This window comes from Miniopterus natalensis, chromosome 1 (assembly GCF_054644295.1).
Source record: "Miniopterus natalensis isolate mMinNat1 chromosome 1, mMinNat1.hap1, whole genome shotgun sequence".
Classification (NCBI taxonomy): Eukaryota; Metazoa; Chordata; class Mammalia; order Chiroptera; family Miniopteridae; genus Miniopterus; species Miniopterus natalensis.
The window spans coordinates 69,716,604-69,739,037 of NC_142081.1; the positions used below are offsets into that span (position 1 = coordinate 69,716,604).

The 22,434-nt window shown below is 47.5% G+C and overlaps 2 protein-coding genes across 2 annotated transcripts; both read right to left on the reverse strand.

The window, feature by feature from the left end:
- Positions 1-6,586: 6,586 nt before the first annotated feature.
- LOC107544836 (granzyme H-like) lies at positions 6,587-9,297 on the reverse strand. Its single transcript, XM_016222760.2, is given in 6 exon segments — positions 6,587-6,622; positions 6,624-6,764; positions 7,128-7,385; positions 7,560-7,689; positions 8,159-8,306; positions 9,243-9,297. Coding segments are annotated over 6 exon segments (768 nt in total).
- An 8,039-nt stretch (positions 9,298-17,336) lies between these two features.
- LOC107544835 (granzyme B-like) lies at positions 17,337-20,612 on the reverse strand. The gene is made up of 5 exons (XM_016222759.2): positions 20,423-20,612; positions 19,252-19,396; positions 18,592-18,727; positions 18,148-18,408; positions 17,337-17,513 (listed from the first exon to the last, which is right to left on the reverse strand). Exons 1-5 carry the CDS (start codon positions 20,481-20,483, stop codon positions 17,337-17,339), a joined length of 780 nt encoding a protein of 259 aa, XP_016078245.2. The 5' UTR covers positions 20,484-20,612.
- Between the last annotated feature and the right edge of the window lie 1,822 nt (positions 20,613-22,434).

The following is a 22,434-nucleotide window of genomic DNA, read 5'->3' on the forward strand; positions in this document are numbered from 1 at the left end:
TGAGTAAAGATAAGGCTGCCTCGTCACTGCTCCCACACCTCTGGACACCGACTCCACTGAGTGGATTGAAAAACTCAGTACATGTGGGTGTCAATTTCACACTGCCATTATGGAATCAAACACAATCATACGTGTGAAACTGCAATGTGCAATAAAGACTAAATACTAAGAATTTAATTATTTTCCACACAAGATTTCTTGTAAATTCCAAATACAGATCTATCTGTGCTAAACTTATCTGCCTGGTGGAAGGAGAGGAACCAGAAAAATTTGGAGAAAATTTTTCCTCATGGTAAATTTCCCAATGGCAGGATCAGAGCTTGTTATGTGCCTGACACAAAGATAGAACAACAGTTGATATATTGATGGATGGCAAAGTGTTTGCCCCAGCCCTGTAGCTTGTAGCCCTCTGGCTGACAAAGATGCCACAACCCAGGTTGCCAGCAGGGGGGAGCCAGAACCTGCAGCCAGGCCAGGCTAAAAGGGGCTGAGGTAGCTGAGTGGCTGAGGTCCTGGGGGATGCAGGGCTGGAAGGGACTGAGCTGGCCCTGCCCAGGTGGGAGGTGGATTCTGCTCTTCTGATAGGCATCAGGTGGGCTGGCAGTTCAGGTCTGGTGAGCGAGCAACAGGAGAATTCATACTGGACATTGGACTCTGTTAGGTAGGTGAGAGAGAGAGGCTGGCTCAAAACAGGATGGGCTAGGAGGGAAGAAACGGGGGGTCAGGGCACTTGGATGGAAAGCAGGGGCTGGTGTGCGAAGGGCAGCCAGGGAGGAAGGAGACTGACTGAGCTCAGTGCTGGCCCAGGCAGGACATGGCAGGGAACTGGGACCTGAGTGAGGCTGAGGGCCATCAGAGGAGCATCTCAGCCTTCTAAGCAGACAGTCCATGCTGGAGAGGGAGACCTTGGAAACCGAAAATGGTGCCCATGGTATGACCCCCTGACCTCTGGGACCCTGGAGTTATTCTCCTTCCATTGACCTACTCCTCCCTCTGCCAAATTGTTGGGGGGTTGGTGATGGTATTTGGCTTAGAGAAGGTAAGGAATTTCTGAGGCCCAGTTAGGACCATTTCTAGGGAGACAAACTATTTATTATTATTATTATTATTTTATTTTTCAAAATATTACAGATGTTCCCTTTTTTCCCCATTGAGCCCTTCCACCCTGAACCCACTCCCCTCCCCAGGCCTTCACCACACTATTGTCTGTGTTCATGGGTTATAAATTCTTTGGTTAATCTCTCCCTGCCCACCCACCTACCCACCTTCACCTTCTCTCTAGTGGGGTTTAGACTCAGGCCTTCCAGAGGGCTAAACATCAAAAAAGTGTGCTTGCAAAATGGATGAGAACCTGTACTGCATGGGGTTTAGAGAGGGTGGAGGCTGGGGGGGAAAGGAGGAAGCAAATCCAGTGCTGCCAGCAGGGGCACCGGGAGCAGTGCTGTTGCTTGTTGAAAGGGGTTCACTGAATAAGACTTCAGGGGTATTGGCTCTAGAGAAGTAGTTATTATGTCCCTGGACTCTCCACTGCTCTCCCCCATGGAATTCTTGCCTCTGCTCCCAGAAGGATGGTCAGGCCAAGAGGAAGGTCAGCCTCATGTTAGAGGAACTTCATTGTCCTAACTATCCAGGGGAGGAAGTATGAGATGTTCATGAAAACTGGAGGTTTCTTTTCTCCATAGGAGAAAAGACCCTGGGCCATGTTGTTACACATGAGGGGCCTTGGAGTCTCCCTGTGAGTAGGAAGGGGAAAGACTGAACTGGACTCCTTTTGGTCTTGTCCTCCTGGCCACCCAGGGGTGGGTGGTCTGTGTTTGGGGCTGTGTGTGTGTGTGTGTGTGGTGCAGGATGGGGGGCAGGGGTGGGGGGTCAGGGCCAGGGCAGGCCTTGTGTCCTCCTTCCAGGCCTTTCTCTCCAATTCCCGGGGACACTCTGGTGATAACTGCTGTGGGATGACTGATACTTCCTCACCCTCTACCCCTTATCCACCCAAGGGAAAACACTGAAGACTGGGTTTGAGTACCAGGCTGTCCAAACTCTTAGGCTGTGGCATGAAAAGATGGGCATGCCCATACCCCAGAGCTCCCCAAGTTCTATTTCCTGGGACCTGTCAAGGTAAATGCTGGAAACCTGACCTGGAAGCTGGCCTTCCTCTTCTCTGCTGCAGCATCTGGGTATGCGAAATTTGCATTCTTGGTTTTTCTGAGAGGTCAGCTCCCCCTCCTGCAGAGTGGTTGCTAAAGTGCCCATCTCCATGGGCTTTTGGCCAGCCACAGTGCCCTTCTGTCCAGCCTCACCAGCCCTCTCCCCTGGGCAGGCAGAGGGGCTTCAGAGCTTTAGACAATTTCTGTTTCTCTCCAGCTGATGGGGAAGAAGCAAGAGAGCCCAGGTCAGCCCGTGGCCTCTGGGCCTGGGCACTGAGATGAGGCTGCAGTGTCTTCTGTCACCCCTGAACCACTGGGACAAGTCAGTCTGACAGGATGGAAAGAAACGAAGAAACAGGTCACAGTGAGAGGAGAAACAATAAAACCCAGAACTCCAAAAGCAGCAGGAGGTTTCCTACCTGCAATAACATGATGTCACTGGAGAAGTTCCTAGGATTATAGTCTCGGTGGGAGTTGGCTCTTCTGCTCCTTGATGTTGTGGGCCCTCAAGTGACACTGCTTGACCTGTATAGAGAGCAGAGCGGGTGAGCGGGTCTGTGTGTGTGTAATCACAGGAGATACAACCCAGGAGCCGTAAAGGGCAGGTGATAGCCAGGGCAAGGCAGGGCTGCAGCTAGGGGAAATCGAGGCCACAGGGGGCAGGGTGCTGAGTGACTCTGCTTCTCAATGACACTGAGTGCAGGACTTTTTGGAACTTTTTCTTGCCCTCAGAAAATATAATTTAATTGCTTGAGTTTTCATTTTGACCCTAATGTATGGGTTCTACTGCTGCTTTATTTGAAAAGTGTGGTCCATTTCCTCCCAGCAGCGTTACTTGCTCTCACTTCTGACCCTCTCAGCCCAAAGATTACCTCTCTTATTTCTCAGCCTCTCACTGCCCCAGTCATGATCTCAGAGGGCTCCTCTGATGAGCTCTCTTGAGCTTGAGTTACCTGGAGCCTGGGGAGCTGCCCTGGGCTGCAGCCTGTGAGGAAAGGATAGGGACCCTGTATGGGTCTAAGGAGGTGCAGGCTGGCTGCTGCCACTCAACTTCCACTGCAGTGAGCAGCTGTCAGGAGAAAGTTCTCTCACAAGGACACCGCCACACCTGGACTCCTTCTCATTTTTAATGCGAAGGTAGGCCATGTAGGGGTGGGAGTGGGGCTAGGCTTCATGTCCCCTGATGATCTCCCTTGAAGGATAAAGATGAAGGTGGGTGACTGGCAGTGTCCATGTTCAGGAGGGAAGGCTTAGCAAGGTGATGATTGAGATGGGTGGTCCAGGTGCCCTAAAGACACTGGGGAGGGTCTCTTAAGTCCTCCTATAGCTAAGAAACCTTTTCTGAACTTCAAGCCTCAGAATCCCCCTCTAAGAAAGGGGGGACAATGCTTGCTCTCCAAGGACTACTCAGACACATGTATGATGGAGACAAGGCCTATGTTGAAGATGGTGGAGCCCAAGGGATGTGAACAGGACTCAGTGAGTCTCCCTGACACTCTGAGCCTGTGTTAACACCCTGATCGCTGCTGTTTCTAATAATCTATCCATGAGCTTACGGAGTTGGATTTTCTAAAACCCTCTTGTCCTACAACCTAATACATCCTAGGTTCTCAGTAGACATTTTTTGCCTGTATGAATGCATGGACCACAATTAACTTTTGGCCTATGTTTGTGGGATTCAAGGCCACAGGGATGGGGAGAGGACACAGCCAGGGACAGCGGAGCAGCCAGGGGCCTGGGAAGCAGGGGAGGTGGGGCTGGAAATGGGTGCTCAGTCTGGGTCAGAGCCAAGGCAGCTGGGAAGCTTGTGTGCAGCCATTCAGCCACTTCTCAGATCATTCACTCCCTGGGCTCCTCTCCTGGGCATGGCCAACGTTCACTTTAAAGATGAGGAGGAGACCAGCTGTGGTGTGTCCTTTTGTGAGATTCTGACACCTACTCACTGCAGTAGGAGGTGAGAGGCCACAGCCACCCTGCACCTCCCGAGAAATTTAACTAGTTCTTAAGCTGGGTCCAGTGACAGCTTGCACTACTGTAGCTAGCTTGTCTGAGGTGCCCTTTCCTGGGTCTGAGTGAGTGATTTTCATAACCTGTCTTTTGTAGCCTCACATCTTTTGCCAGATGCCTTTCTCTGAACAACTCATTTTCTAGGTGATAAGAGAAAGGCTAGAAGCTGCTAAACCTTTTGGTGCACCCCTTCCTCTGGGCCATCCTTGTTGAGTGTCTATCCAGCACCAAACTTGTCAGCCCTGGGTGGGGATGGGAGCTGGGGTTCAGGAAATTCCTGAGCTCAAATGGCGGAAAAGTCCCTGCCTGTGCTGGGATGAAAAGTCAGGAGTAGAGGGGATTTTGTGAGATGGGCTTAGGCCTCTGGAATGAGGATGGTCACTTACCAGTCCCAGCCTGGGATGTGGGGGGCAAAAGAAAGACCAACAAGAGCAGGGGTGACTGCATCTTCCCCAATGGTCTGCCGGGGTCCAAGCTGCTGATCTTTCTTTTTTCCAGACACAAAACCCCTGAGAGGAGCAGGGGCGTGAGGCTCAGTGGCCTCATACACTTCCTCAACCACCCCCCTCTAGTTTTGCTGGGTGTCATCATACCAGGTGTTTGTCGAAGCTCTCTGCTTGGTTAGGTAACAATGGCACTGTCACCACATTTGCGCTCCCTCTGCTAAGCGACAAAGTGAAGGCAAGAAGGAACAAGAAGGTGAAGGTCGTGGTTGCAGCCAGCAGAGGGCTGGGACCTCAGGAACCCTTCAGGGACTAAACCAAGCAAGTTTCCATGTCTTGGCTCCTGATCTTTTTCCATTCTGATGAAATCATGAATAATTATTTAACAAGCCAGGTCCAAGGATATGCGAGACATGGCTCCCGCTCTTGAGAAGAAGCTGACAGTTGGCTGGAGTCTACTGAGACTCTGTGGTTAAGGTACAAGGAAGGAAGGGCCACGGCCAGGGGTCTAATTGGTGGTGTGAAGTAGAGGTTGGACTTGCCTGTGGACTAGGTGGCCTGGACACATACAAATACCTGATATAATAGCTCTGTTTCCTCTCTTACCACCATTCCAACCTAATATTTTTGGAATAATTGGAACCTCCCCTTTAAAGGCAAATATTCTGTGACACAGAGGGCTTCTCTTATGCCACAGTTTTGAAGAAAAGTCCTGGGCTTTTGTTCATTGCATCCAATGTCCAGAGAACCCTGTCTCTGATGTCCCTGGGTTGAGCAATCATAAATAATTGCAAACAGATTATCCCAACACTCCCACCCATGTGATGGCAGAAAAAAGAGTAATGGAAAGGAAGGCATGATGAGTTCTAAACAGTCCAACCCCAATTTTGTTTAAGGAACGGCATCCTATGAATACATAGAGAAAGAGTAGGGGAAAAACATGCTGAAAGATCAATGATGATGATTTTTGGATGGTGGGATTCTAGGGAATTTCCATTTTCTTATTCACATGCTCCTTGTTTAACTACTTTTCTGTGATGACTACGTAGAACTTTTATACCCCAAATACGCTTTCCCATAGTCAAAGCACACTCATCAATGGCAGACATTCAGCAAATTGCTTCTTTTTTGATTGTCCTTCTTGAAGTTGTATGTTTTCAAATGAGATTCCGTAATCCAGTCATATAAAAAAGATTTGGATTTCCTTTGGAAACACACACACGCTCGCAGACACACAAACATGGGAGGTGGGGAGAGGCTGGCTGAGATCCAGATGAAAGAGCACCTTCAAGTTCAGTTTTGGCTGCAGGTGGATGGGCTGCCAGGACACCAGGGGCTGCACTGGGCTCTGGGATCTAAACAGGGCTGTGCCAGGCACTTGGGCTGGGCCCAGGAGTATGGAAGGGTATCCTGACTTCTCAGGCTTTCACTGTCGTCCGATTTGTGGGGCGAGTGCTGCATGGTGTGAGTTACACCTTTCCAAAGTCTTTCCACCCATTTCTATTAGGGTGAAGAAGTAGCTCCTTACTCCAGAGCTTCTTATGAGACTCTCTATCCAATTTCTGAATTCTTTTATGTTGCATATTGGCATTGGGGCTGCATGGGGTAGGGGTGTAGATGTAGCTTTAAGGAGGGCAATATGGATGAGACAAGAGGGTCCTCTAGAAGACAGCCACCTTTTCTGGGGGATGTCTCTCCTTTCCTGGTAGAGCTTTTGTTCTGCCTGGCAGGGGAGCTGGCACTGGGAGGCATATTGGGAAGGAGCTGGGTATCAAAGCAGCAGTTTGCTGAAGGGGGATGCTCAAACAGAGGAGAAATGTGAAGAGATGGTCGTCGGACACACAGTAGGGAACTAACACATGTTTTGGTGAATAAAGGAGGAATCAGTGACTTCCATTCTAGAGATACAAGTTTATTATGTGTCTGGCAGCTTCCCTTCCACCCTGTCTGCACAATGCAGTTCTGGCCTATGCCTCAGAGGAGATGGATGGATCAATGCTGGGGTGCCTCAGCCTGGTCTCTGCAGTCAGAAACGCCTCATTGTTCTTTTTATCCAGGGCAGAAAGCTGGAGATCCTGGTTTCAACACGTGGAAGTTTTCCATTCTTTTTCCCAAAGGCAACAATGCCCTGGGCTGTGTTGTCACACACCAGGGGGCCTCCAGAGTCACCCTGTGGACAGAGGAAGAAAGGACTGAGCTGGGTCTTCTCCTGGCACTGCCCTCCTCTCTGTCCTGGGGGTGGGTGGTCTCTATTAGGGGCTGGGTGGGAGATCAGGGAAAGGGAAGGTCTTCCCACTTCCCGAGGTCTTGGGTTTCCAACCTGACCCTAATAGTCTTCTTTTCTTTCCCTCAGGAAGCCTTTGCCCATCAGTGGCTGTGGGACAGCCTCTCATCTCCCCTGGGAAGACAAGACCAGAGAATGGATTGATGGAAAGGCTGAGGACATGGGGCTATGACTAGTTTCCACTGCTCCAGGTCCCCTCCAAGCTTGAGTGTGCCCAGGGCTGGGCCTGGACAATGCTGGGGATCTCACCAGAAAAGTAGACTGTTTTTTTTCTGGATTCCCGACACAGATCTGTGTGGTTGTGTTGTAATGACTTCTGTAGAGAGAAATACACTGCTCATTCCTTTGGATTTCCAGCTCTACCTCATGCAATCTGGCTGTGGTGGTGTACAGGTCAAGACGTCCCCAGCCGGCCACACTGCACACCATCCCTGGGTTCACCTGCTCTTCTCTCCTGGGCAGCCTGAGGGGGCTCACGGCTGCAGTCAGTTTGGCCTTCCTCTGCAGCTGAAGGCAGGGGACAGGAATTTTCATCCAGTAAGGGCCCACAGACCCCAGGAACAGTCACTGCCCTGGGACAAGTAAAGGGGTCACACTGGGAAGGAGGACAGGAAGGAGGTCATGGGAGATGCAAAACCCAGCTTTAAGGTATGTGAGAACCAGTGGAGCAATGAACCCTACCTTCAGTAACATGATGTCATTGAACTTGGGATGATAGTTTGGGTGGGGGATGATTTTTTTCACCGGTATGACCTGCTGGGTCCCCTCGTGCTGCCTGACGTCGTGGGCTCCTAGGGTTACTGTGATGGAGCTGCACGGAGAGCAGACAGGGATATGGAGGCACAGAGGATATAGTGGGGGGGGAAAAGAGGACAGCTGGGGCCAGGGCAGGGCTGAAGTGGAGAGGAATTCTAGGGGATGGGGCCTGGGACTGAGCATGTTTGTGCCCTTTGCTTGTAGGCAGCTAGGTCTAGGTGTCAATTCTGGGAGCAGATTTAGGGTGCTCAGTCACAAACTGAGCTTGCTTGTCTCTAAGCAAAACCACAAATTTCTCACACTTGTACCCTGGGCTCCAGGGCACAATCTTGGCCTCCTTCCTATGCCCCTTTCATCAGTCCCTCCTGTCTTCAACAGGCCACTTGCATTGAAATGTCCCTCTCTCCCCAACACTGGCTTGTGCCCTGAAGAGCTCCTCTGTGCCCCTAGGTGTGAAGCCCCTGAGAAGAGGGTTTCCTGTGAGGTATCTGCAGAAGCACGGGGGCCCAGGCTGTGCTTCTCACCTTCCAGAACAGTGAGCAGCTGTCAGCACAAAGTCCTTACGCACAAGGAAACCCCCACAGGTTTTTCTGCCTGAAGTTGTGATCCGATGAAGATATGCCATGTAGGGACGAGAGTGAGGCTTGACCTCATGCCCCCCGATGATTGTCTCTGAAAGAAAAATTCTACTCTTTCTGCTGTGCTCATGGAGCCAAAGTCTGGAGAGGAGGAGACTGGGACAGATAAGACCATACGAGAAGAATTGGGTGGCAGATAGTGGTGTATTTAGTCATCAGACACAGCCAAGGAGAGGTCCCGCAGGTTCCTTAGACAACATTCCTGGCTTGCTAGGTGACCTGCAAGACTCAGGTCCTCCCTCTGACAAAGAGGAGAGCAATCCTGATTCCTTCATTTCTGTTGCAGTCACACATGTGGGTAGACAGGATTTGTGTTTGGAATAAGCAGTGAAGTGCCTGTAGGTCCTGGAAAATCCTTCCCCCACGCTCCCTGGTTCTCTCTCCCTGCTTGTTCCCAGACTCACCCAGCTACCACTGGATTGTAATATTCAGAAGACTGTGACTGAAAAATTACCAGAGAGAACTTGAGACCAAACCAGCCAAACATAAGTGTTAAGGGAACCAGGATGCCACCAACTCAGGGATCAACTGGGTCCTCATCTTCTTTACAAAGCTTGGAGAAAGGGGTGGAGATTGAGGGCAGATTTTAAGACATTGAATTAGAACATTAGTGGGCTTTACTTTGATTACAGAAGCCAGCCACCCTTTCCAAGTTGCCATTTCCTGAGGAATTATTTCTCATTTCCAGCTTCCAACCTTCTTCCAGATGCCTTTGTAAAAGAGCCCCTTCCCAGGTGACAAAGGGAGGGGAGAGCAACCCCTGGCTCTCCTAGAAAGCAGTCCTCTGCCCTGCCATACCTGCTGTTTTCATTCAGCATCAGATTTGCTAGTCTGTGAGGGAGATGGAATCTAGAGTTGAAAAAGCTCCTGGAGATACACCAGGGCCAGGATGTGTCTGAGTGTAGCATCTGAGCATGGCTGGGCCAGTGTGGCATGGCATTGGGCTTCTGGTGGGGGGACAGTCACTCACCTGCCTGTGCCTTGGAGGCCAGAATGAAGGCCATCAGAAGCAGAAGTGGCTGCATGTCCTCAGGAAGGCTGCCCAGGTCAGAGTTACTGGTGCTTCCTCCTGGTCTTCTGAGCCCAGGGCTCTCTGGTATTGTGTCCTTTGTCAAGTATGTCACTCTGAGTGCATCACAGCTGTTTGGTTAAGTCCTTGGACCTGAGAGGACTAAGAAGTTATCAGTAACCACATCAGCATCCGGAGCTCTTGACTCAGTCGTGACTATACCAGCTGCAAACAGGAACCACAAGCTGCAGAGAGGCTGCTCATGATGCTGCATCGGCCAATAGCAGAGCCCTGAGCCCTAGGTACCCAAGTCTCATGACAAAACATGCAAAGAACACTTATTTCCTTGGATCTCTCTTGACAGTTAGAATGATTGTTTATTGAGGTCCCCTTTTTGTGAGACTCAGGGGTATTGGAGGATGAGGTTTCTTGTTTCTCGTGGAGGAGAGACAACCATCGGTACTCAGGTAAAGATAGTGAGGGCTGTGTTTAGAGGGATGGACAGACAGAATTGTGTGGCAGTGATGCTGAAGAGGGCTCGTTCTAGTTACTAAAGAACTGAGTGGTTTAAAACACTAACAAAAACATTTATTTTGCTTAGGAATCAGCCTTTGGGTCAGGGTTTTGTGTGGCTAGCACCCCTTTGCTTCCCTTGATGTCAGGGGAATCTTGAAGCCTGGAGTCTGGGATTGGCTGAAGGCTGACTCCCACATGCCCAGCGTGGATGCCTGCTGTCTGCTGGACATGTCACTTCCTCTCTGGGATGGTCTCTCATATAGTCTCTGCATAGGAATGTTTGGTCTTCTTTGCAACATTACTGTGGCTTCCCCAGAGTGAGCCTGTCTTCCAAATCAACCCTGGCAGAAGTATTCTTTCTTTCCTAGACTTTGAAGTCACATGGTATCCATTCTACCATATTCCCCTTCTTGGGGCAATCAAAAGCCTTCACCCAGATTTCAAAAGGAAAGAAGTTTGCAGTCATATAAGAAGAGCCTGTAGGATGGGAGATACACGGTGGCAGTCAAAGCAAAGACCAATCTGGTCCCTGCTTCAGGTATATGTAGAGTTGTTCAGAGAAATTGAAACCACTGATCCCTGTAAGCCTCAGTGACAGTCTTTGGACAGGTTGGGGTCTGCTCTGTCCCAACCGTGTGTACTAAGATTTGGAGAGGGTTGGCTCTCCCAGTAGTTACTCTCTTATGAAGTGGGAATGAATATCAGGAAGCCCAATAGTATTCTTACAGCACTGCCCAAAGAACTACTACATTTTGCATATCTTTAGTATTAAGCTAATACATACATTTAATTTGATTCTAATAAAATTATCATTTTTTTCTTCCAGTGTTGCACAAGTTCTAGATAATTTCTGAAATGTATGTGGAAAATACTCCTGCAAGAATAGCTCAGAACATTATGAGCAAAAGAAAAAAGGACAGTAAGGGAGAGGGTAAGCCTTATCAGATATTAAAAACACCCTGTAAAACTTCTTTTCTGAGAACAGTGTGGTGCTGGCTCAAGAATAGACAGAGGGGGCCATGAAACAGAATAGGAAACCCAGAAGCATCCCCAAGTACATAAAGCTTTGTAGCTTATAATAAAATGGCATTTCAAATAACTGGGAGAAGAGAAACTTTCTAATAAATGATATTGGAAAAACTAGATAGTAATTTTTTTCTTTGTTTTATTTTTCAATCACAATTGACTTAGTCATTTATTAAAGAAAGTAAGTTGGAGTCCTATTTCATAAAAACCACCAAAATAAACTACAAATAGATCATATATAAAATAAAACCATACATGCCCTAGAAATAAACATGGGTGAATTTCTTTATGAACTTAGAAAGTGTAAAGACTTTTTAGCACTCTGAATACAAAAACGTTAAAATAAATGATTGATAAATAATTTTTGATATGTAAAGAAATAATTCTTGCAAATCTGTATGTCAAAAAGCACCATAGAGAAATTCAAAATGCAGACATCAAACTTGGAAATAAACTCAGTTGAAGAGTTAATCTATCTAATATGTAAACAACTCTGAAAATCCAGAAGAAAAAGACAAAAAATCTGATAGAGTAATGGACAAAGACCTGCACAGATCTCAATAAAATATATTCTATTTTAGAAAATATTGAAAAGTATCCCCACTTCAGTCACATTAAGAGAAACCAAAACAAAAATTAAAAGAAAGGAAATAAAAATTCCAGAGATACTTTATCTCATCTCATAGGTGACAAAAATTCAAAAGTTAAGCAGCACACTTCATGGGCATGGCTGTGGGGGTGTTTTTGTTTGTTTTTTTGTGTGTGGTTTTTTTTTTACGTATGTTTTTATTGATTTCAGAGAGGAAGGGAGAGGGAGAGAGAGATAGAAACATCAATGATGAGAGAGAATCATGGATGGGCCACCTCCTGCACGCCCCCTACTGCGGATCGAGCCCAAAACCAGGACTTATGTCAGGACTAGGAATCGAACTGAGACCTCCTGGTTCATAGGTCAACGCTCAACCACTGAGTCATAACAAGTGGGCGTTTTGTTTTGTTTTATTTAATCAGTGTTGCAGGATATATCCTTTTTTCCTTATAGTTTTACTTTCATCCTATTCATGTCTTTATATTTAAGTTGTGTCTCTTGCAAACAGCACAAAATTTGGCCTTGCATTTTTTATCCAGACTGACAATCTCTGCCTTTTAATTGGAGTCCTTGATCTATTTACATTTAATGCAATTGCAGCTAGTGTTGGGTTGAAGAATATCATATTACTATTCGATTTCAATGAGAGTAATTTATTCCTTGTTCCTTTGTCATTTTCTTTCTGACTTCTTTGGTTGTATCTCATGTTGTCTTCTTTATTGGCCTTTAGTTATATCTCTATACATTACTCTAGTGTTCATTCTAGGATTACAATATGCCTCCTTCACAAACTACCATCTAGTATGAATTCATGTTATACCATTTCATATAGAAACCTTGTAATCATGCATTTCTATGTATCCTCCCCTACTTTTTATATTTAGTCACATTCTATACTTTTGTTTCCCTTTCTTCCTTCCTGCTTACAATAAGAATCATTTCCTTTCAGCCTAAAGAACTTAGTTTAGTATACTTTTTGCAGTACAGGCGTGATGGCAACAAGTTCTCTTACCTTTGCTTTTGTGAAAATGTCTTTATTTCATTTTCATTTTTGAACAATATTTTCACTGGATATAGAACTCCAAGTTCAATTCCAGAAATCAATTGCCTATTTTTCCTTTCTTTCAACTGTTTAAAAATGTCCTTTCACTGTCTCTGACTTCCAATATTTCTGAAGAAAAGCTTATTTTTATTGACATTGTTGCTTCCTTTAAAGTAATGTATCTTCTTATCTCTCCTGTCTACTTTCACCATTTTCTCTTTCTCTTTGATGTTCATCAATTTGACTGTTATGTGCTTAGATGTGACTCTTTTAGTTCTACCTGAGATTCCCTGGGCTTCCCAAATCTGTGGATGAGAAATGTAGCGTAGCAATAGGCTATGAAAAAAAGAAACCAGTTGCTGAACTCCTTTCATGGTGAAATATATTTATTGTTCAGACACAGTGTTGTGTGGGATACCAAGACTGGGACTAAACCCTGTTGAGTTTTGCAAGTCTACAGAGAGTGGTACTGGCAGAAGTATGGTGATAGGTAGGAAAGGCAGAGCCAATTCAGTACATGTTCCTGGAACAAATTTTCAAGATCTTACATTCCTTTGGGCCTATTGGCCCCATCTTAGGAGCTGGCTGTGTGGTTCTCTCCATAGCCATGCTGCGAATGGACTCTTCTTGTGGGTCTGGAGCAAAGTAAATGTTGTACCTGAAAGAGTATGTGGCTGGGAAACTTCTTTTTTGTCTTTTTTGCAACTTTCAAAATATTATTTTTATTTTGCTTCCCACATTTTCTCTTTTCTTTTCTTTTCTTTTCTTTTCTTTTCTTTTCTTTTCTTTTCTTTTCTTTTCTTTTCTTTTCTTTTCTTCTCTTCTCTTCTCTTCTCTTCTCTTCTCTTCTCTTCTCTTCTCTTCTCTTCTCTTCTCTTCTCTTCTCTTCTCTTCTTTCTTTCTTTCTTTCTTTCTTTCTTTCTTTCTTTCTTTCTTTCTTTCTTTCTTTCTTTCTTTCTTTCTTTCTTTCTTTCTTGCTTGCTTGCTTGCTTGCTTGCTTGCTTGCTTGCTTGCTTGGTATTTTTAAATAGGTCTTTATAAATGTTAGATACAGGGGTTCTTTTTTCCAGCTCCAAATCAGTAACAGGGTGACAGGACTGCTCTTTCTTGGTAAATGTCCTCCAGGTCATTGAGATATGTGTTGCTGTGTGCTTTGTGTGCAACTAGATGGGAAAAGGCAGGGCTTTGAACTTTACCTGAGCCAGAGCATTTGCCCCATGACACAAGAGAGTGCTGTGTATATTTGGAGCACTAGGGCATTAGCCCAGAGCTGGAGCTTATGCTCAGCTACCAGGCAGGACCCTTATTGTTGGGAAGATGTGGAGGGATGACAGCTGCGAGTGTCTGCTGAGGTGAGCCCAACACAGGGAGATCTTCGCTCAGCAAAATATCACATCCTCTATGTGTGGCCTTCTAGACAAGAACTTTCTAATGTTAAAAAGTCTAGGTTGCCTGATTGGCGTGGCTCAGAGGTTGAGCATCTACCTATGATCCAGGAGACTGAAGTTTGATTTCCGGTCAGTTCACATGTCCGGGTTGTGAGTTCGATCCCAAGCAGGGGGCATGCAGGAGGCAGCTGATCAATGACTCTCATCATTGATGTTTCTATCTCACTCTCCCTGTCCCTTCCACTCTCTGAAATCAATAAAAAGATATTAAAAAGAGAGAGAAAAAAAAGTCTAGGTCATCTTAGAAAATACCAGTGGAAGCCCGGCCAGGCGTGGCTCAGCAGCTGAGCATTGACCTAGGATCCAGGTGATCGGGGTTCGATTTCCGGTCTGGGCAGATGCCCGGGTTGCAGGCTGCAGCCGATCAATGACTCTCTCATCATCGATGTTTCTCTCTCTCTCTCTCTCCCTCTCCCTTCCTCTCTCTGAAATCAATAAAGAGATATAAAAAAAAGAAAAGAAGGTATCAGTGGAGCAGCAACCATGATGACCTAAAGAGAAGAGGCATTTCTCCATTGTCCTGACCATGTGACCCTCCCTAATTCGAGTTTGATTGTGCACAGGCAGGAGCTTTTGGTAATGACCAGGATGATGTTGTCGCCTGTCCAATTGGATGGGTGTTTAGAGTCAGACTCTAACTGCCTTCTAGAAGATATGTTATATGGATTTTCCTACAGTTTGATTCTGTACAGTTGTTGTTGGTGGAAGTGGGGTGTCCACTGGTGGAAGTGGGGGATCCCTTTCCCCACTGGGTGCTGGGAGTCGGGTCCTTACGATATCTTGAGAAAAAGAATTTTCTTAGACTGGCCCAGGAGAAGGGGTGATTTTTATTTTCATAAAGTTATATCCCTCAGTTTTAAAAGTGCCATTTCCCTTAAGCCAGTCCTAGGAAAAGTGCAGCTGGGAATTCAGCAGAGCTAGAAGTAATGCCAGTGTTCAGAGTTTCCTTTCCATGGTGGAGTTAAGTCCAGCAGAGCATCAGGCTAGTTGTGATCCATTAGTCCATTGTGTGTGGGGTTCGCATGGCTGTGGGCCATGTGGACGAATGCTTGGGAACACACCCCTTGCCACAAGGGAGCCAGGAGCACAAGAGGGCCGAGAGAGGCAACTCTCTTTGCTCAAGGAGCTTATGCATCTCAGATTTGGAGCCTTGCAGTGGCCATGCCTGTTCTAGACAATGACCTGCTCCCAGATGTGACTGACAGTTAATCACCTTTCCTATGTAATTCAGACCTTATTGGGTATGCTTCCATTCTTTCTTTGTCCAGTCCCTTCCCCCAGGATCTGTGGGGAACAGACTTGGAGAGTGTTAAACTACACCTTTCTGGCACAAATGGCATGCCTACATTATCTGGCCTTCCCTTTAATTATCTGCTCCTTTCCCGTTAATTAATTACTAGGTTAATTATACGGTATCACAATGACATTCACACCTGCTACTTTTACTTCATTTAAAATTTTATTTTACAATTACAGTTCACTTTCAATATTATTTTGTATTAGTTTCAGGTGTATAGCACAGTGATCAGACAATCATATACTTTACAAAGTGTTCCCCCTGATATTCCCAGTACCCACCTGGCACCATCCATAGTTATTACCATATTATTGAGTATATTCCCTATGCTATAATTTACGTCTTTGTCACTTTTTTCTAACCACTTTTCATTTTTTCTACCCAGTCCCCCACACCCCTTCCCCTCTGGCAACCATCAGCCTGTTCTCTGTGTTTATGAGTCTGTTTCAATTTTGTTTGCTCATTTGTTTTGTTCTTTACATTCTACATACAAGTGAACTCATATGCTATTGATCTTTCTCAGGCTGACTTATTTCACTGAGTGTAATACCCTTTAGGTCCATCCATGCTGTCACCAATTCTATCTGCTACTTTTATGGCACATGGGAATGAGGCTGTTGCCCTGCCTGTTCACCCTCTTCCCCCCTCCCCCCCGTGTTGCCCTATCCCTGAGGTGCAGAGGATGCTCCAGTGAACAGACATCCAGCAGCTGCATGTCTAGAAACAAAAGTAGTAAAGTCATTTCCAAACCCCACATGCTGCTGTTCCAGAGTCACAAGTGATAAAATTCAAACTGAGTGTAACCAAGAGTAAAAGTAAAACACAAATACTTGACTCCTGTGGGCTTCCCACAGAGATCCAGGCCCTATCTACTCATGCGAAGGAGGGAGAGGGAATTAGATTTGGGTGAAAGCCAACACTCAGTTTCTGTTGGGTTTGGTGTCAGAACCTGTATTATTTTCACTGGGCATTCCCACTGCCTGGCACTTAGTGGGTGCTGAAGCAGCGTTTGTTCATTGATTGATGGAAAAATTGTGCTTTTTAGTCTTACTGAGAAAATGAGCCCTTTCTAACTCAAAGGGCTGATATAGCCCGTGGTGGCCAACAGGGAGTCTGAGCCGAGAGGCCAGTAGTGATGCAGAGGAACAGGCTGAAGGGGGCTAAGGCTCCTGAGTGACCTAGTGAGTAGACTCGGAGCACATGGTGGGGACATTGGGCTGGATGTGAGGGCTGAGCTGACTCTGATCAGTGAAAGATGGGGCAAGTGACACCCTGCCCCCTGTCCTCCAGGGCCCTGCATGGGGCCAGCACAGGCCTGTTCCCACGATAACCCTCTGCTAGAGCGTAAGCTGGGTGGCAACTCAGTAAGGAGGCCCTGCTGGGACCTGGGACCTCTGGGTGTCCTAGGTGTGGGGGGGAAACGCAGAAGTGGGGAGCTCAGATCAGTGTGGTCTGGAAGGCACAGGAGCTGGTGGACTCTCAGAACTCTCAGTGGTCAGCAGAGATAAAGAAGAAGGGGAGGCCCAGGAGACTGGAGGCCAAGCTGGGCCCTGAGCTCAGAGAAGGGCAGAAAAGGGCAAGGAGAGAAATTCACTTCAAAGAAAATGAGGAGCTTCTCAGGACTTTGCTTCCTCCTGCCCCCCACCTCTGCCCCTCCCTGGTTGTGGGAGTAAAATGCCCTGCTCAAGAAGGCCCTCCTCTCCCCAGTGCGGTGAGGCTGCACCCTGGAGCTGCAGCCCAGGCTGTGCCTGCTTGGTGTCCAGCACCCACGGTGTTATTCCCTTTCTCTCCACTACATAACACAGAGAAAGAAGTAAGACATTCCTGCTGAGCCTAGGACCTGAGAGGTTCATGTTTTCTTCTAACGGTGGTCAGCTCTACCTTGGCAGAAGGGCAGGCCCTGCAGGTACAGGTATGTCCAAGAAGGAGCCTGGTAAGAGCTTTTATGGGGTTTTGGGGAGGTGGTGGGGGAAGGGAAAAAGGAGGAAGATGCAGCAGGATTGTGCCATCGGCCTTCTGAGCGCAGAACTGGTGCCTGAGAGTGAGGTCAAAGAATAAGCAAAACCCAGCTCTTCCCACTCAGCTAATAGACATTTATTCGGGTGCTCCCCCCCCCCCCCCCCAGTATGATCCTGGGTTAGCTCCAAGGAAGAGAGTCTGGTTCCTGCAGTTGGGTGTTTTTTATGATTTTCTTTATCCAGGGCAGGAAGCTTGAGACTTTGGTGAAGACCCGTGGTGCTGATCCATCAGAGCGTCCATAGGAGACAATGCCCTGGATCCCATTTTCACACAGGAGAGGTCCCCCGGAGTCTCCCTGTGGACAGAGAGAGGGAAGGACTGAGCCAGTTCTCCTGGCCCTGCCCTTCCTGCCATCCCAAGCCCCCTCTCAGAGAAGGCTGCTGTGCTTGGACTGCACTGGGAGATAAGTGGTTGTGCAGGCCCCTCAGCCTGTACTTTGTCACTGCTTCACTTCACTGCAGGTGGCAGCTCCCTCTGCTGCCCTAGATCCGGGATCCTGTCCCTCTGAAGGTGCTTCTATACTGTGGTTGCAGTCTCCTGGGTAAGGGCCTGAAAGCAGGCAGGTGGGGCTGACACATTGCTTGGAGGAGGAGCCCATTAACCAAGGTGGGCGTCAGCTCTGAGGAGCCACTATGTTTTAACTACTGCGCACACAGGAAACAGTTTTCTACCTGCTGTGCCTCAGCTTGGGCCAGAGTGTTGCAGATGCACCCTTCTGGAGGAGCGTCGTGTTTAGATTGACTCTAGGTCCTTGAAGGCTCTTACAGGCCCTATTTCTCCCAGCTCTGGCTGCTCCCTCTTTTCTTCCCAGAGAGAAAGATCACAGCCTAGAGGGTGAAGGAGTCCACCCCTGCCTGTGTCCCCAGGTCCCAGTTCTTAACCAAACATCCCTGTCCCCAGAGCCAAGGTAGGCAGATGTCCAGTATCACCTGAAAGGAAGCCTTCTTTTCTGTCGGGTTCCCCAGGCACAGCTGAGTGTTGTTGTTGTAATAACGCTGTAAGCGACATTGGCATTCCCAATCCTCCTGCACAGTCAACTCTACTTCCTGCAGAGTGTCTGGGTATGTGCCCATGGGGGCAACCAGCCCCCAGCCAGCCACAGTGCACTTCTGTCCCGGCCTTGGCCAGTCCTTGCTGCTGGGCAGGTGGAGGGGCCTCACGGTGTTAGTTTCCTTGATGTTTCTCTCCAGCTGATGGGGAAGAGGAAAGGGAGCCTCGGTCAGCCAGGTGTCTCTGGGTCTGGACACTGAGGGGTCACCAGAGTCACAGGGACTGGTCAGGTGACCCGGATGGGAAGAAAGGAATGAACAGGTCTCAGTTGAAGGGGAAACAATGTGGACTCAGAAAGGCAAGAGGATCAGGAGGTTTCCTACCTGCAGTAACATGATGTCATTGGAGAAGTTCCTAGGATTATAGTCTGGGTGGGGGATGGTTCTTTTCACTAGGATGACCTGCTGGGTCTTCTCCTCCTTTTTGAGGTTGTGGGCCCCCAGGGTGACACTGATTGACCTGTACAGAGAACAGAGTGGGTGAGTGGGGGGGAGTTAGAATCACAGGAGACGCAGCCCAGGAGATATGAAGGGCAGGTGACAGCTGGGGCAGGGCAGGGCTGCAGCAAGGGGAAATTGAGGCCACAGGAAGGCAGGGGCTGAATGACTCTACTTCTCAATGACAGAGTACAGGGCTTTTTGGAGCCCTCTTTTGCCCTCAGGCAATATGATGAATCTGCTTGCATTTGCATTTTTACACTAATGCATGTGTTCATCATCCACTACTGCTTTATTTGGCCAGAAGGTTTCTCTCTTCTCAACTGTGTAACTTGCTGTAACCACTGACCCTCTGAGCCCAAAGATTACCTGTCCTATTTCTCAGCCTCTCACTGCCCCAGTCATGATCTCAGAGGGCTCCTCTGTGAGCTCTCCTGGGCTTGGGTTGCCAGGAACCTGGGGAGCTGCCCTGGGCTGCAGCTCCTGGGATAAAGTACAGGGTCCCTGTAGGGGTCCAGGAGGTGCAGGCTGGCTGCTGCCTCTCACCTTCCATTGCAGTGAGCAGCTGTCAGGACAAAGTTCCTTCTCACAAGGACACCGCCACACCTGGACTCCTTCTCATTTTTAATGTGAAGGTAGGCCATGTAGGGGCGAGAGTGGGGCTTGGTTTCATGTCCCCCGATGATCTCCCCTGTAGGAAAAGTCCATTGTGCCTTTGTGTCCCCACTGAGTCCACCAGGCAGGCATTGACTTGATGACTCAGGGTGGCTGGCTGGGCACTTGGGAGGATGGGCTGGCCTGGAGCTGAGAGGGGTCAGGAGGGGCCTCAACTTTCTCATCTGGAAAAGGGATGAGCAACAGGCTCGGCCTGTGACTTTGCCTGCCACAAAATTGCAGGTGAGAATACCTGTCTTAGGGACGACAAAGGCCTAGAGGCTCCTGAAAATTCTTCTCCTGACTTCGCTTGGTTTGGGGTGACCTTCTGAGGCCCCTGTGGTGCTCAGAACAGAGCAGTGCTCTTTGCAGTGCTCAGGGCTTATGTTTAGAAATCTCAAAGTTGCAGAGCTGTTCTAGGGCCTGACGTGTGGTGTGTGCCCTGTAAGTGTTTGTTGGCTGCCTGAGGGATGGCCCCTAACGGGCCTTTGGAGGAGGGTTGGTAAGGCCAGTGCTGTAGGATTCTGGAAAATGGTCGTTTGAGGTTGCCAACCACACTGGCTCATCCTTTAAAGAAAGGAACTGCTAAAGGCCTCTGAAGAAAAGCAGAGTTGGAGAAAGGGACTGAGGGGCTTTGGAATGGAGCAAAGGCAAGAGTAGTCTTCTGGGGACAGTGACCAGACCAACTGTTTTGTCTGCTGAGCTCTGGGCTTCTCTCCTAAGCAGATCCTGAGGATATCACAGACATGGAAGCTGGGACTGCTCTGCTCCCTGCAGTTTCCCAGCCTCTCCAAGCACTTCTAGGAAAGTTCCACGCTCCACATGGCCTGGGGAGGGCATTGTGCCCACTGGCTTTTCTTGAAAATAGCATTCTGCCTTGTCATTTCTGCTTGTAGCTTACCCAGCATCATGCCTGGGGTCTGAGATGGGGGCCGGGGGAGGCGAGTTGGGGTTCAGGACATTCCTGGTAATAGATAGATCAAGGATGTTCAGAAGGGAGAGGACCTGGTCTGTGCCCACTGGATGATGGATTGGGCTTGTGAGGGTGGGGATGGTCACTCACCTGCTTCTGTCCCGAGGAGTAGGAAAAAGGCTAGCAGGAGCAGGAGCAGGGGTGGCTGCATCTTTCCAGGAAGGCTGCCCAGGCCGGAGCTGCTGGTGTTTCTCTGTGCTCTCTTTTAGTGCCCAGAAAAGGAAGGAGGTACAAGTGAGCTTAGTGACCTGAGTTCCCCTCCGGTTTTGTAGTGCTTCATCCTAAAAGGCTTTCTATGAAAGCTTCCCCGCCCCCAGGCCTCCTGTCTGATGGTGCTCTCTGGGTGTGAGAAATATGCAGCAACCGCATCAGTACCCACAGGTGATGACTCAGAGCAGACACCAGAGCAGACTTCAGCCAGAGCAGGAACCCAAGGGTAAAGCGTGGGGACTGTAAGATGTGGTATCGACCAGGGGAGGTACTGGAGCCCAGAAACCTGAGTCCCCAGTGATAGAACCACCAATACCTCATTTCCATGCTACTAAGATCATCAGGGTAAGTTCTTTCACACGTGTGTTTAGGCCCTTCTCTGTCCTATGCTAAACATAGTGGAGATGTGTCTCCTTCCTTTAGAGCAGGATTTTGAACTTTTTTTTATCTCGTGGCATATATAAACTGATTACTAAAATTCTGTGGCACACCAAAAATATATATTTTTGCCAATCTGACAAAAAGAATAGGTATGTTTTATTGATTTACAAAAAAATAGTTTTTACTTACTTTTTTGCTCCAAAGTGACTTAAAAAAATCAAATGCCTATACTTGTATATAAGAATTTCTGGTACCGAGAATTAACTAATCAGACATATCTGTATTTTGCAACGTGACCAATAAGATGCGACTCTTAAATGACCTTTATATTTATGGTTCAAGACAGGGCATTCAGACCAGCTGACTATTGTTGTGTTGGCTGTTGCGATTTTTTTTATTTGACGACATAAGAGAAAATAGTTCAGTGCCCCTGACTAAATAGTCAGGTATTGCATGGTTTAAAAATTCTGGTAGCACACTGTTTGAAAATCGCTGCTTTAGAGAAAGTTGACCATCTGGTTGGGGAGACAGAACCATCAGGGAGCAGAGTAGTGAATGGGAAGGGCCATATTAGAAGAATGCACAAGCTAGTAACTGAGCATGGCCACCATCTGCTAAACTGACATCACAACCCATTCATCATCGCAGCCTCCTTCTAAGGGGATTTTAATTTACAAAATGTTGACAAAAGAAGTAGAGTCCACTTCTCTTGTCAACATTTTTAACAAAAGTACTGCCCTTGACATGTATTCATCTAGACTAAGGAATCCTTGTGGCTCCTGAAGTTGAACTCACTGATTGACTGAAGCCTAGGTCATCCTGACTTTAGGTTGGCTGGGATCAGTCCCACCAAAACCACATGAGCTGGGGCTGGAAAGGGCTGTTTCCCAAAGGAAGTTCAGGTTACTAAATTATCCATATGTGAAGTGAGAAAGCATGCTTGGCAACCAAAGACCAATAATTGTCCTTTTAGTATTCTCTGTCCTCTGTTCAGAGAGCCACACTTCTCATATAGCAGGCTTGGCACATAATAGGCTCGCACTTGCTAAGCAAATTATGCTGACGAACTCACTGTACTGTGAGGACCGTTGCTCTAAACAGCCTATGCCCAATTCTGTTCAAAGATCAACTAGGTATTTCTGAGTGGTTAGAGGGTGGTAATTTAAATTTCCACCTTTATGTTTTCTGTATTTTACAGTTTTCCTATGAGGGATATTATGTATCCAAATACATAATTTCAGTGTAAGTGTCCGCTTTGTCTTAACACAATATTCCAAACCTCTACTTTTTTGAACTCAGCTTGCCTCGTAGTAGATATTTTAAAAATAAATTATCTTTCTGATTACAGTGGTAAATGTGCTCATTAAGAAACTTTGGCCTGTGTCCTGCAGAGAGAAGAGGTATACATTAAGGCAGCATTGGCAGCAGCCTTTGGTCATATCCTTGTTTCTTTTGTCCAGCTCGCTTGGTGGCATTTTTCTGCTGATACTGAATCTTCTGCTTCTACTGTC

Bases quoted from the DNA above. Each gene is read 5' to 3' on its own strand.
- LOC107544835 (XM_016222759.2), bottom strand. From the start codon at position 20,483: ATGCAGCCACCCCTGCTCCTGCTCCTGCTAGCCTTTTTCCTACTCCTC. The intron at 19,397-20,422 runs GTGAGTGACCAT...CTTTTCCTACAG, and splicing joins ACTCCTCGGGACAGAAGCAG to GGGAGATCATCGGGGGACAT. The intron at 18,409-18,591 runs GTAGGAAACCTC...CTTCCCCATCAG, and splicing joins ATGACATCATGTTACTGCAG to CTGGAGAGAAACATCAAGGA.